The sequence below is a fragment of the Phyllostomus discolor genome, chromosome 10, assembly GCF_004126475.2.
Source record: "Phyllostomus discolor isolate MPI-MPIP mPhyDis1 chromosome 10, mPhyDis1.pri.v3, whole genome shotgun sequence".
In the NCBI taxonomy this organism is placed as follows: Eukaryota; Metazoa; Chordata; class Mammalia; order Chiroptera; family Phyllostomidae; genus Phyllostomus; species Phyllostomus discolor.
The window spans coordinates 73,422,348-73,442,440 of NC_040912.2; the positions used below are offsets into that span (position 1 = coordinate 73,422,348).

Genomic DNA, 20,093 nt, shown 5'->3' on the forward strand with positions numbered 1-20,093 from the left:
AATGATGTCCTGCTCATTTCAAAAACTGAAGCACTACACTGATTATGTGTCTTCCCGGTTTTCTATAACTACATCACCCATACTTCCAAATATTTATATGATCAAGTCTTATATGTTCATAGGTCCCAATTCTTGCCGGCCTTCTGCACTGTAACAAGTTATTTGTCCAAGTGAGTTTTCCTGGAGCTACTTAATTAACCAGTAGGTGATTAGAAAAAAATGTATTTAATGGGTCAAATTTCTCCTCCTCTGTCCTTATCACTCTGAAAGCAGATATCTGAGTCCCAATATATGAGACTTTACATTGATAATACACGGAGTTCAACATACAGAAAAATATTCTGACTGTCCCAGTAAAGGGTTAAATTAAATGATGCAATAATGACACACAAAAGCAACTCCATCATTAAAGGTTATGCTACAAGAAATCTAAAAAGAGAAAAACTAAAATAGAATGTAGACATATAAAACAGTTTTTGAAAACAGCTATTGTTCTGCTTGTTGCTACGATGCCTACAACACGACACTTTCAGAGGGGGGCAGTGGGCAGGTTCAGGACAGTCACAGACATAATTTCTTCTTCAGGAGACCTTTTCTTCTGATTGTGGTCATTTTTGTCGTTATTCGGAACTCTATCAAAGGAGAGCCATAATAAAAGCAAAAGGAATCATTTCTAAAGATTATTATATATGATTAGAGTATTCAACAATTTGTTATTATTTCTCAATTATTCTTTCACGCACTTCACTCTTATTTTTACCAATTTTTTTCTAAAGGATAAATGGACATACTAACATTAAAAGAAATAAGATAAATGAAATGAGAAAATTGGTATGGCCACATAATAGAGTTTAGGAATACCATTTTGTCAACATGCTACTGAATACATATCAGTGTTGGCTAATATCATTTAGAAAACTGTTAGTATTCTTCTACACCATAGTAGGTAAATAATAGAGAATACAAAGTTAAAAAGAAAAAAATGTAAATGACACAAACTTTCATTCCTAGTGAGAGTTCCTGCAATATGGTGCTTAATTCAAAACAGAAATGTAAAATCTTGTTCATCTGATATGCCACACCTTTTTTGGTAAAAATTTCTGATAAACACTGAAAATTAAGTTAGTTGTTCAGTTCCTTTTCATGTTCCAATAAGTTTAAATTTATGAGTATTTTTTCTTAACAAAAAATTAGTTTGTGATAGATCAGCCATCATTGATTTAGACACCTTTAAATATTAACTAGTATAAGCTAAAACCTTGTAAAAATTGAGGTCAGATTTGGCTCAAGGTCACATTAATATATTGCTCATCTTATACTAGTGACATTTGCTGAATATTACCTTGGGCTGCATTTTTAGCATTCTCTCTGGCATGGCTGAGATTAGATGTGACATTTCTTGGCCAGAATAAAACACAAGGTCGATTCTCAAGAATATAATACTATGTTTTCCATGCAATTTTTATTTGCTTATCTATAGTACACAGGCAGTTTATTTTAAAGCATGGGACTTATAAACTACTACTAGCACATGCTAAATTCTTCTCCTTAAAGGATGCCTCTCCACAGTGTCCCCACCTATATGACCACTTCCAGGGCCCTCAGCAAAATCCCTGAGAAAATAACCACAGTGGAGGTCAGATTTCTCCAGCTACCCCTATAAGAGGTTGAGGGAGTTTATTCTCCTGCTGCCTGGGGAGGGTTATAGGTCCATCGGGGAGAAAGCTTCCCATTGAGATAATGTTTTAAAGGATGATTAGCATATGTAAATCCACCAGAACCATTATTCCACTCTATTATAAGTAAAATAAGATTTTGTAGAACTCAAAACAATTATTTATAAAAGTACTTAGGAAAACAACTGATTGGTAAGTGTGTAATAGGAAGAACAATTTTGAAATATTTTGAATTATACACAATATTTTATTTTTACCTAAAACCTTGAAAGAAAAAGTAACAATAAAATAAAATAGTGATGATGATAATGATAATAATAATTAATAATAATAATAAAACCCCACCTTTGGCCTGAGAGCTACCTTTGCTCTCATAATCCCCCTGTTACATCCCTTTATCCTGATGAGAGTCAATTAGTAAATGAAAACATGAAAATATACTTGAAGTTTTCTCTGAAAGATATGCAAGGCTTATAAAGTTCAGGCATTTTTCTAAACCAAACATGGATACTTACTCCTTAAAGTTAAGTAAAAATCTTAAAAATCACTAGTAATATCCAATACAGAGGAAACTGTCAACTTAAAAATTAAAATACATTTACAGTCTCTTCTTGGTATGGCTACTGGTTCTGAGCTAACAGCACAGTAGAATATACCAAATACACAGTTATGAGCTTATTTTGTTTTAAACCAGGTCTTATCTAAAAAGGCACAACTAGAGGTGGATTTAGAATCCTGATTATAGGACTATATTTATCAGCAATTTGGATTATTAAAAAACTTGAAAATAATGCCCTTACTCCTTAATATAAATGTTATTTATAAACAATAAATACTATTAGGAGAAACTCAACAAGAGGCCAGTAAGTACCCATTTCCTTCTTCATGCAGCTTTCTGTCTGGGTAGGCATCGGGGAAGTTTTACTGTCTGTCGAAGGAGACTGAACTGTGTGCTACTCCAACTCTATTAAATACAGTCACTGTCGATATTTAGGTTGAAGCTACAGAGCGCTTATAGCTCTTTATATCTATAAGGAGTGCAATGAGCCATCCAAGCTAACTCAGCAGAGAGAGCATTTACTAACAAAATGATTGCAGAGACCCATTGACTTGATGGATGTCTGGGATTGTATAGAATAGAGGAGCCCATGATGAAAATGGGAACAGATTGGAAAGCCTTTAGCAGGCTCCCTTATCCATCCTAGCATGGTTTATTAGCATGACACAAGCTCCCGGACTCTCTCTCTCTCTTTAATGATACTGTTCTATGAACCAATGAATGTTTTCATTTGGAAAATAAGAAAGCATTGACATATTATCTGAACTGTGGTTTCTTTAGTGATGCCAAGGGAATGAATATGCTAATTCTGTGCTTTGAGGAATGTACTGACTGGGTAAGGCCCATTACTTCACTGATGTCGGTGGATACTAGGCCTGGGTGAGAAAAGGTTAACATGAGATACCTTGGAGTATTTCATCAGGCAAAAGTTATGAGTTAGAAAATGGAAAATTTCAGTGACACTCTGATATACTTTAAGATGGTGATTTTCATATGACATTCTCCCAAGTAAAGTTTAAGTTATTATTTGTTAATTTTGACACCTGAAGCGATTCACCTTAAACCATCACTTGATTCTTCATAAATAAAGCAATTACTATGAAACACTACCACATAAATCTTGAAATATCCACAAAATCTTATACAAATAATTCTTTTCCATATAGGAGTAAAAGACAACCTTCTTCATATACACAAGAATGTACAAAAACATGTTCTTCACGGAAACGGTATTTTCTTGGACTTTTAGAGCAGGGATTAAATAACAGCAGAAGCCCTAACTGGAAAGATTTCCCCCTGGCTTTAAAACTGGAACGAAACAACTCTCAACGTTTGCAAAACATTCCTTTATTATTAGAAATAAATTATTTGTATAAAAATTGCATGCGTCAACCATTGCATTTATTTTTAGCACAACCCAGGCCTCCAATCCGGTCAGCCATTACAAGAAACAGATTCATTGTCTTATACAAGTTGAACAATGTGGGACAAGAACAGGAGTTCTCACAATCACAGAAAAATACTTACAAGAGTAACATCAGACATGGTTTATTTCAACAGCATTGTTTTTCACAAGCTAACATTAGTTTTCCTTTTGTGGTTTATTTTTAACTGCTCATGAGTAAGCGACACTTTAGCTTGACACTCATGGGTTGTATTGTAGAACACGGATTTCTTCACTCTCTGTTATTGATACTTTTGGCTCATGGCTACTTTTTGTTCCTTACAAGATTGACTATTGATTTGATTGATTGTAGTCTACAGAGATCTCCAAGAGTGAGTCTTTGGTGGTGCGAGTTCACTGTTTTAGATCACATACCAGATTTCTTCATATGGTGTCATTTCCCTGTTTCAAATTGAATGATTGCTATAGCTGATATATGTCGTCTTGGTAGAGGAAGCTGTTAAGAGAAATTAAGGGAAATTAATAGTATATAATAATAAATTATTTTGATAAGATAATTTTAAAGTTCAAACTCCATAATGACTATTATAATATTCACATTTTCCTATGCTACTTATTATTTTTCAACCATCTAGTAGGAATTCAATGATTGTAGGAATAAACATGAAGCAGCAATTTTAATCTGTAAAACCAATACTCTCATTTACAGTACAGGTATTTAGCAGAACCCTAAAAATGTAACAGTTTTAATCTTTAATACATTTAGATGAAATTTAATTAAGTGTATATTTTCATTAACAAAGATTTGCAGTACAAAAATTGAAAGAACAAGTAAATTATCTATCCTGGAGTACACACACAAAAAAAGGTTTTTTTACAACCTCAGTTAAATTCTGTGAGTCTGCTTTGGTGACCAAAAAGGGTTACTGATCATAATTAGTTGTACTTTGAGAATGAGTATATCTTCCATTTAAAAACGACACTTGAAAACTCTAAAAGGGAACACAGTAAAATACCAAGTACACAGAATATTTGTAAATATTAAAGTAAATATGATTATTGCCAATACATATTTAAGATCTGCTTTCAAACAAAGGATACAAATGAAGATGTTAAACAATAAATAACCTCAAAGAAGGAATGAATAGATAATTGTTCTAGTACTAACTAACTATAAGTAAAACTCATTATTGGAAGATTATTAGAATGATATGAATAACAAAATATTCTGAGTCAAATTTTCATTCATACTTAAATTTCCAGTAAATCTAAACCCAAACAATTTCTTTTGGATTTGAAAGATGTGATAGAATAAATACTCTGTTCTAAAATTCAAATGTGATATTCTGTGTTTCCATGGAATTCTGGAATGCATGAATAATCAGAAGAAGAAATACATGGGAAAAATGCAAAATATATATGTATTTCACTATATAAATCCAATTCAGAATGAAACAGATTTTGAAGGAATTATTTAGTTTTATATGGAAGCCGAATGAATAATAAAGTAAGACCCTTCCTTACATATGCAATCTACAAGAGACTCACTTCAAATCAAAAGACCTACAGAGACTGAAGTAAAGGGATAGAAAAGATCTTTCATGAAAATGGAAATGAAAAAAAAAAAGCTGGGATAGCAATACTTATACCAGACAAAATAAACTTTAAAACAAAGACTATGTAACAAGATTCTAAGAAGGACCCAGTAACTTCATTTCTGAATATTTAGTCGAAGAAACCCAAAACACGGATATATACACCCATATGTTAACTGCAGCACTATTTACAGTAACAAGACAGGGAAGAATGGATGGATAAAGAAGTGGTGATATATAATGAAATATGACTCGGCCATAAAAAATAATTAAATCTTGCCATCTGCAACAACATGGATGTACCTACAGGTTATTGTGCTGAGTGAAATAAGTGAGACAGAGAGATGCTGCCATATGATTTCACTTATATATGGAATCTGAAGAACAAAATAAACAAAAAAGCAGAATAGAAACAGATTCATAGATACAGAGAACATCTGATGGTTGCCAGATGGGAGGACTGTTGGGGGGATGGGTGAAAAAGATGAAGGGATAGAGAAGCACAAATTGGCAGTTACAGAATGGTCATGGGGATGTAAAGCACAGCACAGGGAATACAGTCAATGGTATTGTAATATCTCTGTATGCTGTCAGAAGGGCACTAGATTTACCAGGGTGATCGCTAAGTAAGTCACGTAATGTCTAATCACTGGGTGGTACACCTGAAACTAATATAATGCTGTATATCAACTATAACTGAAAAAAATAGGTAAAAAAGGAATAATTTAGTTTTGAACACTGAATAAGGAAATCGTGAAGCTTTCCCTCCGACATAATTGCCAATCGGACTCATTTCCTGTTAGTGCACATCTCCACTGGTACTGACCAGACAAGGTTTTCAGAGGCTGAGACCCTGCAAAGTGCACCATCACTAGCATCAGCACCGGGAGCTGGAAGTGCTCTTCGTAGATGTTCTTGCTGTTTATGATAAAATTGAATATTAGGAGCTTCGTGCCAAAATAGGCGACAGATCTGCTTTCTTATCTACATTGTTCACACTTCTTCTAGGTTAATTTTGTGGCACAGTGGAGAGGAAGTATAGTTTAGACCTGGTGTTAAATTATAATGTTTCCTCCAAAATGAGTGAAAAATTTACTAAGCCAGGTCACTGGTCCTCAGTTTTATCACTGGTCAAAAGTTGAAAATATTGGGTTTCTGTGGGTGCGGGAGCAGAGTAAGTTTGTGTGTGGCCAGCTGTTGTCTGAGCAAACCCAGATGGAATCCTACTCTTCTACTTACCCCATGCACAAGGTAGGTGTTCGCTATATTTGTTTGGTGTAAAGTGAAACATAATGATTTTTATGCCCATTTACTTTTTTATTTTATTTTTTATTTCTAATTTAGGTAACACTTTCATATGCCTCCAAATTTCTTCAAAGGAAATAAAATCTGTACTTCAACTATGTTTTTGATGGGCTTTCATAAAGCTTTGTACACAAGATAAAGAAAAATTACCGTAAGAGTTAGAAAAATGGCCCTCAAAAAGGCTGTTCAATTTCATGCTTTATTCAGTATATTCAATAGTAACTAAAAATGTAGGAAATATTTATCAAACTTGGGGGAAGCTACAAAGAAAAATTATGGTTGAAATACAAGAAAAATTCTCAAAAAGATCTTAAAGAACAGGACACTCAGATGTTTATTCAAAAGAAAATAACTTGGATCAGACCATCTTCAAGGATCATTCCAGCTTTAAAACCACAGCTAGTTAAAGATCCGTACTTCATGTTTTTAAAGTCCTAGAAGTGAACACTTGGAAAAAAGGTGGTAGAATTCCATTGGGAATTGAGACTCTAATTTAGAAAAGGAAAGTAATTTTAATAATTCTAATGCTTAGAAAAAGGAGTACAAGGCTCTGGAAACCGATGATTCCATCAACGTAAAAACAATGATACGGCAAAAACCTTGTGAATGGCAGATAGTTTGCAAGGACTTTTACCACAGAATTATTCCAGAGAAAAATGGATTAGAGATGTACATGTGAGCCAGCAGAGAGTGTTTTGACAGTGGCAATAAATATGTGGAAATTAGTTTTAGAGCCCAGCAACAAGGAATGTGCTGTGCACACCACACTGTGCTCATAAGCTAGGGAAAGCAAATCTACTTCTAGCAGTAGCTGTGTTCATGAATTATTCATGAGCATAGCTGGGGAATACCATGTTACACCCGTTTGTTAATCAGGTGCGGTTGACAAAATTCATATACATCAACTTCATTTCTAACTCCCTTCCTGCCCTTTCATGAAACAATACAACTTTTTTGTTTGGTTGGTTGAAATGTAGTTTTCTGCAAATTCAATAATTAACATGGGCCTGTTGGTCTCCCTTCCAGCTTTACATTACTTTTATTTTTTTTTCTGTGTAGCTTTTGAAGCTTTAAAACCTTAAATAAATGGCCAGAATTGCTGGCATTGAAAAGTCATCACTGAGATGAAGTTTCTAAGTATGATGGGCTAGAGGAGCCGCTCCACGGCCATGAAGGAAAAGGCTTGCAGATTGTGTGTATATCAAAAATACACAGTTCCTTTGTCAGAAAAAATGCCAACGATAGAACCATAGTCATAATTATTGAAATCCTCCACATAATTGAAAAAAGAAGGGATTCTAAAACAGCAATTTTTTAATTTAAGTCTTCTCTTTTCTAATAACCACAGACAAGTCTATATTTTCATGGCAAAAATGTTATATTTACCTTTATACAATGATTTAGAGTTTACAAAACACTTTTTTCATGGATAGCGCTTTCACTTCATTGTAGTAACGGTGACTTATCAATAGTCTGGTAGCAGAAAGTGTGGGGCTGCAGCCACACAGACACTGCTCCGGGGCATTCATCAGCCTGGATTTACTGAGAAGAGACTCCACCCATTGCAAGAGGAAGCGTTTTAAATCTGAGGTGGTGTGGGGCAGTTACAGATATGAAATGGCAAAGGCTTTCCCAATGCTCAGTTACACTTCTAAAGCCCTCATTCACTTTTAGAAGACACATACTGCATTTAAGCTATTCAAGTTATTGAAACTTTTAGAGAGTTTATGCTTTTAGAAGAGTTTTGACTCCATTAAAACCACTGGCACATGTAATAAAGATAACAGGGACCCTGGGGTCCACGATACTAGTCGTGTAAGTGAACGGAGGTTAACAATGTTTACCTGGAATAGGATTGTGCAAGGATCTGTGAAGATTTCAAGCACTATCTCTCCTGAATGTGCAAACTATAATCACTTTACTTGGGCACAAGTTATTCAAACCCAAACTACTCCTATAAAAGAGGAATACAATAAATTTCCAAAGTATAATTTAACTTCCTTTTAGGTAATAATTGACTCAATCTTGATTCAGCCTTTTAACTTTCTTTATATGCTGAAAGTGAGCGTGTGGCTCCTCCGGGATATTATTATAGGGTTACTTTCCATAAAAGCCTCGTAATGGTAGTTTTTCATTCTTATTTTAGAGAAAACAGGGAAATGTATACATGCTGTATAATTTCCATTTCATCATCAACATATGATAATAGAGGAAAACAGAAAATGTAGGAGACTTAGTTCTATAATATGGGATTAGTCTTTAGCCATACTCAAAATTTTCCTCTTCAGGGAACCTGTTTATTTTTTGAAAGGGTGGAAAAGTTGATGAATTTCTTTCTCACCAGAGTCCACAGATGAGTCTGGGATCACTAGCATTTATTCCATTGTAATAGGTTGTTCCTATTTGCAACCATAGCTTATAAAGCTTTCTGGATTGAGGCTAAAAATCGAGTACGACTCTGGACGCTGAGGGATCATACTAAGTGTCCGTGTTCAGGGAGTCTCGTTGGCTAACAGCAGCTCCCTGTCATCCCACAATAGGTTTTATGTTCCTGTACTGATGCTGTCAAGGCAGAAAAACACAGAGAAGATTCTGCTCTCAAATCATAAGCATTCTACTCTGATGACTTTGAGAGCAGCTATAGTTCATCTTTTGCTAGGATCCCAAGTAGGCCCATTTTTAGTTAATTGCTTACCAATAATCAGAGATGGCTATAATATTTTTTAAGCATAACCCATTCTTATCATACCTTCTCTTGCAGTTTCTCAAGGTTTTGTGTTTGAAGAAAGGTGAATATGTGTGGAGTGTTTGTAGATTTCTTAAAAAGCTTCTTTCTTTACAAGTGACTAAATTTGGTATCAGTGAGCTGAAGGTAATCTTCCTAGAGGATCTGGCCAATCATTTCAAGAAGTCTGATAGGAATTGAAGCCAATAAGTTTAATTAATCAATATTTATCTTCTAAGGGCACATATGCATATGGGGCATTTATAGTAAATAATGTTCATTTGAAAAATCTTGATGTAAGAGAGGGTTTATATATCTAGTGAAGACTCTAGGTTGTTATTATAATTAAGGGAGATAAAATCAACTCTTAATCTTCCCTGTATTTGATGTCAAAAATACAGAGAATAGCCCTGGCTGGCGTAGCTCAGTGGATTGAGCGCAGGCTGTGAACCAAAGTGTCGCAGGTTCGATTCCCAGTCAGGGTACATGCCTGGGTTAGAGGCCAGGTCCCCAACAACCGCACATTGATGTTTCTCTCTCTCTCTCTACCTCTCCTCCCTCTCTAAAAATAAATAAATAAAATCTTTAAAAAATACAGAGAATAGGGGAAGCAGCCTTCTGGAGGAATCTGAGAGAGGACAGTGTTCTTACATAAGGTTTTAGCTTTAATTATTAAATGCTTGTGTTGTATTTCCAGAAGATAGGAAGCCACTGTAATTGCAAGTACCTTTGCTTTTATTTATTTTTGATCCATCTACAGAACTAGTAATGTGATGTTGGTTCTTTTTGTTTGTTTTAACTATACTTAGCTTTCTGGTGCTTTTACAATACAAATTTTCATCTATCTGCTACTCTTCCATAGATACCAAGATGAACGGAATAAATCAGTTAACTCTCCTAAATTAGCTCAATATTTGTGTATGATTAAAACTTTCTTCTTTGGGGGTGGACTATAGAGAAGAGGAAGGTAAATGCAGAAGGGCAAAGCCTAGTGGAGGTTGTAGAAAAGGATTCTATTTTCAGCATCACGAAGCTTTCAGACAAGAGTTCTTATCATCTTAATATGTTCAAGAAGGGAAATCAAAGGAAGCCGAAGAAGAGGACCACTTGAAGAAAACAAGTATTAACCTCACATATCATTTAACCAGTTTTCTCATTTCCCTAAATATCCAAATAACATTTATTTGTCTAAGACCTTTGATAGTATGTTCTATAAACATTAGGTAATTATCAATGCTATAAAAAGCAACCAATAATGAACTAACAAAGATTAAAGAATTGTCCCTAATTACTAAAAGAGAGTTTTATATTTGGAAGATAGTTCTAAGTTGTAAGCTCTGTAATGCCTTAAAAAAGAGACCTGAGTGTCCCACTTTGGAAAGAGATTGTGTGTGCATGTTTGTGCTCTGGAGGAGAGCCATGCACCTTGAAATAATGTGGTTCTAACCAAGTGGTTCTCACAGCCATGATGGTCTCACAGTGTGCGAGTTCCATCGTGCCCCTGGAACCACGTAGCACAGGCCCCAAGACTAGTAGAAGAATGTTCAACGTACATCTATTAGGAAGTGCTCCCGCTCTTGACCATCGGAAAGTCTACGGATGACTTACTGTTGGTTTCAAGACTCTCACAGAGTTCACTTTTCACCTCGCCATTTGGTCTGTCATTTCCTTTTTGGATCAGTTTGCTTTGCATGGTGGCAGCTGTCACCACAGCCTTGAAGCTCCTTTTGCGTTTTTGAACGTTCTGCTCTGGATGAAAAATTATAATATAAACCTTGGGCATATAGAGCATGCCCAGAGACACCGAAGCACTTAAGCTCATGGAGACAGTAAGTGTTGTTGTTTGGATGTACATCTGAAGGGAGGAAAAAAAAATTAATGTTGGTAAGCCTGATGTAAGATAATGCAAATAACAATCGTTTCTTGAAATTATTCCAGCTTCTCTACTAAGGTTGCATGAGAAGGTACTTATTGAAATTGCTCTTAATTATAGTCAAGAATTTTTGTTGTTTTAAACTCTATTTTCATTGTTGACACTATTACAGATGTTCTCATTTCCCCCACCCCTTTGCCAAACCTCACCCACCCTCCCTCCCAATCCCCTCTGGCTGCCATGACACTGTGGTCCATATCTCTGCATTTTTTGTTTGTTTAATCCCTTCACCTTCATTCACCCAGTTCTCCCCACCCCTACCGCTCTGACAGCTGTCTGTCTGTTCCATGTGTCCATGCCTCTGTTTCTATTTTGTTTGCCATTTTTTTTTGTTCATGACATTCCACATATGAGTGAGACCACATGGTTTTTGTCTTTCTCTGATGGGTTTATTTCACTGAACATAATAATCTCCAGGTTCAACCATGCTGTTGCAAATGGTAAAATTTTCTTTTTTACTGACATGTAGTGTTCCATTGTATATATGTACCACAGCTTTTTTATCCACTCGTCTACTGATGGGCACTTGGGCTCTTTATCCCCACTTGCAAATGTGGGTAAGGCTGTATTATTTATGAGGTCCAATTCCTTAAAACAAGCAGACAACGTATCTATGATCCTCGTCTGTTCACTGTAATAATACTTCTGATAATGTCAAGTTGTCAAATGGTATCTGACAATCCTCTGACCCAAACTAATTGTGTTCTTTTTAATAAAGGATCTAAAAACATTTACCTTCAGTGGTAAATACCTGAACCAGCCTTAGGGTTGCCTTTCCCTAGGGGAGACCAGTTTCTCTTAAGAGATAGCAAAGTGTTATCCAAACCATGAGGAGAACTTCAGACACTAAGTGGGTAGACTGTCCCTGTTTGTGAATCATACCATGTAGGTTCCTGAGTGTACTGTTCAATTCATCTACTACTAATGCTGTCTTTTTACATAAGGCCTCATTGTGAGTATGGGAATACCCTTCAACAAAGTGATAGAAAATCTGTTTTGTTTTGTGTGTTTCAAATTTCTCTTTCTCCAGGAAGTCCTCAATGATAAAGTTTATCTTAATTATAATGTTTTTTCTTTTACTCTTAAGCACTAATGCATTGAAAAATGAAAATGATGGAGTACTTACTAATGTGTAACTATGTGATTACAATCATTTACATAAACTTCGTAGTAAATTATATGAACTATAACCAGGGTATTAACTTTCTTAGAGCCTGTAACCTACACTTTTTTTCTTATATACTTGTAAGGAACTACACAAGGTACTAGACACAATAACTCAGACTTCTCATTATTTTTTGTTATGTGAATATGTTCAAAATGTGATTTATAAAGATTTGATTTACACAATTGTACAGAATATGCTTTTCATAATATTCCACTCTGTCAAACGAGCATCAGTAATGACTATGACACATGCCTGATGACATTTTAAGTAAGAAACACAAAGTCAATCCAGATTCTCAGGCGAGCTCACGCATACTGGGTCCATGCATACCTTCCTCAATAGCGACGTGATTCAAATATATATCATCAGCAAAGCGATAAATTACCACATGTCCTGACCTCTCATGCTACCTGCCAATCAGTGAAATCCCACGTTAAATTTGAAAAAAGAAAACCAAAAATCTACTACAATTTAAAAGGTTCTGATAAACTGTGGATATGTGCCTTTAAACCTCCTAAATCTCCCTAAGTGTTGCCACCTACCTTTAAGCAAATTATCATATGAATACTCATAAAATTCTCCTGTGTTGGTTAATCCTCTCTGAATTCCTACCTATTCTCCAGCTAGCATTGCTATGCAGAAAACAGGCTGCAGAGAAAGGACATAAAGGTAAGGAAAGGATATAGCCAAATGCAAATCACACCAGTAAATATTCCAAAGCAACTCAAATAAGTACTGACCAGCTTTGTCCTGGGAAGACCCTGCAAGTCAGTTTAGCTTAAACAACCAAACAAACAGCAAACATACCGAAGACTGAAGACTGCCAGAGGCCAAACAGCTGTGAAACGACAGGAGCACCACACTGATTAGCTGAATTATTTTCATGTCCTAATCTGCTGGCCTTGCTAAAAGGTACAGTGCTAAGTCCAATTAATACATAAATACCATCCTATCTTGGAAATTTTGTAAATTTTCCCTGCTGCTATAAATACATATGATAATTTTCTTCCATTATGCAATATAGAAATGATTTAGAATCATTTCCATAATATATAGTAAATTTAATCTTGCTAAATATTAGGCATGAAGAAATTCTGGAATGCTAGCTTCCACATTAGATATATTATTGCAGTCTATCCTTTCAGCAAACCAGCTCGCTGGAAGACATAATACACACAGACATTAGGACTAAACAGCACTGTGCCTAGTGTTCCAAGAGCTCCATTAGACACTATGCTGTCAAATTACAACAGAATGCAGATCTTACTTGTGTGCTCTCTTAACAGTGTCTGAAATATTTTAATGTGAATTTAATTCAGGAAAAGTATCAATCCAAAATCATATGTTAAAATCTAAACCCTGACAGTGGCCTAGCGTTTGTTAGAGGGCTTTGCGCTGTAGGTAGAGTTGAGGCAGGAGATACTCAGGAGTGAGGAAACTCTGGAGGCACCCCAGGACTAAGGCAAAGGACATCCATACAGGACAGAGACCCTGTTCTAAGACGGGTTGTGGCCCCTTTCTGGAAAACACTGACTCAGTGAATCGTGACTGTACCTGTGCAGAAGATGCTACTGACCCCTGCTGCATTATAATAGCCTTATAATAAATTAGCACTGTGGGCCCCCTTTGCCCAGTGGGAAATCAAGAAAAATCAGGGAAGACAACATGCACAGTAGCTTAAAAGTAATATAATTACTTGTACATGCACAATAAAACTCCACCAAAACTAGCCAGGAAATATCTACCCTATAAAAGTAGAATCCCTCTGGCCATTAAGGGTCAATCTCTGCTCAGGGTTGACCCACATCCATGCTCTGCTCTCTCTTAAATCTGCTCTCTCTCTTTGCTATAAACTCTTTCATTGTTTGCAGTCACTGAGAGCCTGGTTACTTGTGCACACCTGCATGAGACAGCCTTAGAACTTCATCTTTGAATAATTAATGAAATGAAAATATTACATATGTCATAACCCGAATGAAAGCAACAACAGAGCAAGCCAAGGAATAAAAAGGCCACCTACTCTCATTCCACAGAAACTAAATCTTTAGTATCATGGATTATAGGATTCTGACTCTCTCCCATATTTATGAAGAACTGGAAAGATTATATTAAAAGAAAGTGAGCACTTAAATCCAAAAGCCTCGTGGACATTTTGTATATCTATAGAAAATTCCAATTATTCGAGCTATGCAAGAAAGGAACGGCACTACTTATAGCCTTTTTTTAAATAAGGATAAAGAAAATTACAGAGAAATTCTGGAGTAGCCTTATAGGTGATAAAGGCCCATGTTGACCCACCAGGTGACAATCCAAACTCTAATAAAACTTCCTTGGCAACTGGACAGCATGTGATTTTATTTTCCTCTCTGACCTTTAATTTCTTCCCTATGAAATGGAGGAAGTAATACTTTTCTCATAAGAGGGTTACAGGGTGGAATGACAATCTTTATAGAATGTCTCAAAGGCACAAAATAGTAGTAACACAGCAAAGATTATTTGCCCTATGACTTTGAATCTAAAAGGATGCTAACAAAGCATTCTTCCAGGTAGCGAGGGCCAGAGAGGGGCCTGTGAGCTTGTATCCAAAGCAGACAGTTTAGTTTCCTGAATAGCTGGCAGCCACGATCTAACTATATGATGTCAAGGAAGAGGCTTTTGTGATCTTACATCAAAGTAGGTAGAATAAAATCATGCCCCAAAGTCAACGTCATTTGCTAATATCAAAGGCTGTATTCATGGTCTGTGTTACAGCCCTGGAATAACACACTGGCTCTCTGTATCACATTATAACTCACCAGAATGTGGGAGGGAGCTATATTAACTCCCTATAACCAATATAAATCCATTCAAAGATGCCAACAATGGCATCGGATATGTTAATGTAACCTTCTTCCTTCCCATCTTTTTTTTATGCCCCACCTTATGTCATTCCAAAATATTAATACCTAGAGCAAGGGGAGTATCTTTTCCATTATATCCACTGATAGCCTGTCACTTCCGCTGCCTCCAAGCCCCATGGACATTTTGAACCTGCCGCAGTCGGATGCACTGAGTAGATTTAAACGATCTCAGACTTAGCCAGGGAGGAGCTGGCACAAAGGAACCTATTAACATGACATCTATTCTGAGACCTGTTACTGCTCCCTCTTCACTCTCCAAAGAATCATTTGTGCCCGTCCAGGGTCTACTGAGTGCAGGTCATGGCCTGAATCATTAAAGACTCTAAGAAAAGTGAGGAGGGAGATTATATTACTAAAGGAGAAAGGTCAGATGCACTTCCACCAGTCCCCTGCACATAGAAATCCATAGACTCTGATCTCCAACACATTCTCTAAGGTAACTAAGGTAGCCAATTATTAGAGCCAACACCCAATGCAGGCTTATGCCATGTGGTAAGAAACGAACTTATTATTTATTCCTGAATATTTTTGTCTTGCCCTGGATGGTTTCATCTCACTTTTTGCCACCGTCAGCCAAGTTCTACTTGGCTGCTCTGCACAGTCTGACCAGTTAGAAAGCTACATTCATACTTAAAGCTTCCTCCTCTGCTTCTGTATCCATTCCTCCGTCTGTGTGTTTGCCAAAGTGGCGTCTGCATCCAAAAATGAATTTTCTTCTGCTTCACAGCAGGGCTTCAGCCAATGGACTTCAAAATCTCATTAATTCCTGGAAGTGATTTTATAAAACTTTAAAAACACAGAGGTTTATAGAGAAAGTCTGAAGTGTCCTCATGGTAGTAAAAGCCCCAAATTGACCCTCTATGCAACAGTTCACACTCCAGTAAACTTCCTGGTGATTGGGCATAGCAAACTTTAGAGGCTACAACCTGACTCTTTAGGCTGAGCCTGGATGGACCCTAGTGAACCATCACCAAATCAATATTACATATTTTATTTACTATTATTTCTCCTTCTCAGTAAATTATAAGGAATTTGCCTCAACTCCCTAATATTTTTACATTGAAGCACCCAGACATCAGTTCTTATACATGCATCCATCTATCATTTATCTGCCTATCTATCTATCTATCCATCCATCCACTCATCCATCCATCTACATTACTCTCTTGATCATCACATTTGGAATCATCGCCCAAACCAAGACTGGCTTCTTGGGTGTGCTACCTGTACACTTGTCCCTTTGCTCAGAAGGGTCTCATAGTTGCTTTAATGATGTACTCTCTTAATTTTGGAATAAGTAGGCCTGAACTTTTATATTTCATTGGGCCCCAGAAATTATGTAGATAGTCCTGCCTTAAAAACCATTTACATGCTGGCAAATTCCAGGCTTCCTTCAGGAAATTCAATTGCCTTCTTGGTAGTGTTACAGAACAACAAGGGGGGGCCAAGGCAATGTACTATTACCTGAAAGGAACCCCCAGGTTCAATATGTCCGCCACCAGAGGAAAGACGTTTCTCAATGCCAGAGATTTGTGAAAAGGGATGGAAATGCTTATTTAATGCCATACAAACTTAAAGCAGTGACCTAATGTCTTCATCAAAATCCCAAAGTCCCTTAAAACACCCACAAACAGTCCTTCCTTCCCCCTTTGCCCAGTCAAATCCCTATTTGGGGTACTGTATCTCAGGAAAAGAAATAGAAGTCTGTGGTTCAGGCAGCACCCAGTTCTTCCCAGTAATCCATCTCAGCTGGTAGGCCTCCCTCAGTTCCTGGCACCATCAGCTGTGTTGCCTGGATCTCTGCTAAAGCTGGGTGGTGGTTCCCCCTTCTAAAGCTGCGGGGGTCCCCACTCTGCCAAAGCCACGTGGTTCTCTCTCCACTACCCCGGCCACTTGGTTCTCTCTCCCAGGGTCTAGGGAGTCACCACTCTGCTAAAGACCGAGTGGTTCTCTCTCCACTATGGCTGCCGAGTCAGTTTAAATCCCTGTGCCAATCTTCGTCTACAGCCCCATTTCTGACTCCTCCTACAATCAGTTATACCTTCCAGCATTCTCAAAACCTTCTAGATTTTCTGGACTGCCATTGTGAGTCTGGGCAGGCATGGTCCCTTGTCATGGAGCCAATCTTCTCCAAGCTCCCACAGGCTCTGTAACTCGAGGGACCTGCCCCCGAGTTACATCTGGGTGGGGAAGTTACTTCCATTCCCCTGGCTCTGAGCAGGCCACAGCTATTTAACATATCTATGCAACCAGTTAAAGGTTATAGATATGTTAAATGACTACACCAGAGGTTAGCTGCAAGGCTGTTGCTATGTGAAACAGCTCTCAATAGTCCTGCTCCATTTGTCCCTTTCCCCAGCTTACATCTGTGGGCGATGGGCGGGGACATCCTAATATTTCCTGGATACCTTGAGTTCTGGGCCCCATTTCAAATCCCTATTTGGAGTCCCCCTCTTGGCTGCACCCTGTTACAATAGCTCCCTTCAGATGTCTGGCATACTCTAAAACTAACAAGCATCTGAATCCCATCTTCATTCTGAAACCAGTCTTTTAGTGGGCATCCTTATCTTGTTAGTTCCATCTTTCTGGTTGAACTTTCTCTCTTGCACTCTTTATCTATAAAAAATCCTGTTGATTTTACCTTCAAAATTTGCTCAGACAGGTCACTGTCCACTGTCCCTTCTGGTACTGCATCAGTCCTGCCAATGTCATCTCTTGTTTGGATTATCGCTATACTTGTCCCTCTGAGTTCTCTTCTGCCCTGGTTCTCTTCTTTCTGACCACTTGATTGATCTTAACACGCCAGCCAAACTAATCCCATTACTTATAGGTCCTGTTAGGTCATCCCTAATCTCAAAACTCTACCATGACTGTCTACAGTGATGTCCCTATAATGAATGGCCTTGAAGTCCTTGGAACTGCTCTGGCTTCGCTCTTTCCCTCATTCATTCTCTCCCCACCACACCGGCCTCCAGGAACATAACCAAGCATGCTTTTGCTTTGGGGCTTTATAGCAAAGGCTAGCTCCTTCACTTCCTTCAGGTCTTTCCTGAACTCTTTCTTCTCAGTGAGGCCTTTTCTAAACACAACATTGAATGTTGTAGCCCCATCCCTCCAGCAGTATTCCCCACCTTTATTTCACTCCTCAGCATCTAACGTTTTCTACTATAAAAGTCTATATATTTTGCTAATAATCTATGTATTGGTTATTTCCCTTAACTGAAATAAAAATTCCATGAGTATAGTGATTTTTACCAGTTCTCTTTACTGCTATAAACTTAAAACCTAGAACACTGCCTGGATGGTATAAATTTTCTATATTCTTTGAGGTAGTGTAGTTACTTACTTTGAAATTTGGCATTTAAAGAAAATAACCCATGTAGTTTCAAGAAGAAAACAATAAATCAGATTCTGAAGCTAGAAAATGGAAAATTTAAGGGCTCCATTAACCTTCAAATCAACATCTAGGCTGGGACAGAAACTCTTGGATAGATAAATATGATGCACTTTTAAACTGTAAATATGACAATAATGGGCCATTTTGTTCTCAGCTTAGCAAAAGACAATATAAATTAAAAGTCAATGGTCTCCACTTTGGGGATATAAGAGCTCTTGGTGCAGCCTGGATCTATCCCCCATGTAAGAGCTGAATAACTGAGGGTAATGTACTCACACTCTTTATAAGCTTCCACACACAGACTTAACTCACAGGATTTAAGGAGACAAGGCATGTAATACATTGCAAGTATCTGGCATATTGTAATCAATAAACAATAGCTATTGCCGTTAATGAATCTTGATCATGTTTCTCTATTCATCTTCCTTCCTTCTTCACACAATGAAGACTCAACAGTACTGCTTTCTCAAAATGAAGCTCAAGTATTTTAGCCTTTTTAGAAGTGCACACACACAAACACAGGCAGGGAATATTTATTCATAAGTAAATATGTTTTATGCTTCAAAGGATTACAGTCTAATTTCATTCTGAGAGCCCTGGCTAGTGTGGCTCAGTGGGTTGGGCATTGTCCCACAAAGCAAAGATCACAGGTTCAATTCCCAGTCAGGGCATATGCTTGAGTTACAGGCCTGGTCCCAGGTGTTGAATGTGCAAGGGGCCACCAATTGATGTTTCTCTCATATGTTGCAATTGATGTTTTCCTGTACCTCTCCCTCCCTCCCTTCCCCCTCTCTAAAAATAAATAAACAAAATCTTTTTAAAAATTAAAAAAAATTATCATGGTAAAAACCACCCTTGTGAGTGTCGTGTTTCTCCTGTCAGGTAGAAATCATAGTGCTGCTTATTCACCCACAGATCAGAGACACTGCATTGTGTTTTTCACTAGTGGAGAAGAAGATGAGTTTGCTCTGATCCATTTACAGTCTCTCATCATCATGTCCCGTTTTGGCTGGGACGCATGTTAACAAAACACACCCTTTAATTTGAATGAAGAGTCAAATTAAAGGGTGATCAGAACAGGGTAGGTTCACATGTGAGGTCTGAATTCTTAACCTTGGACTTACTGGGAATGGTGGTAACCAGTTGCAGGGAATAATAAAGCATCACCCAATAAGTAGAATTTTGCTTTGCTAAGGATAGAAAAGGACAAGTGTAGGGAAATTCAAGGTCCTCTAAAGAAGAAAGAATAGATATTGGACTTATAATGAGTGCTTATAATTAAATATACATGATATTTAATATTTGCATGGGTAAATAATTTATTTTTATTAAAGCCTGACAGACATTTTATGAAGTAGATGTTTTAAATTAGAGCATTATCAAATAAAATTCAGTCTTTAATTTGCAATTATTCTACAGAAATATTATTT

At 37.1% G+C, this 20,093-nt stretch overlaps 1 protein-coding gene across 1 annotated transcript in view; it reads right to left on the reverse strand.

The window, feature by feature from the left end:
- Positions 1–3,839: 3,839 nt before the first annotated feature.
- Positions 3,840–20,093, reverse strand: part of GRM8 (glutamate metabotropic receptor 8) — a 796,332-nt gene continuing 780,078 nt past the window's right edge. Inside the window, 2 exon segments of the mRNA XM_028526153.2 lie at positions 3,840–4,136; positions 10,874–11,120. Of these exon segments, the coding sequence (XP_028381954.1) occupies positions 4,087–4,136; positions 10,874–11,120 (297 nt within the window). The 3' untranslated portion in view covers positions 3,840–4,086.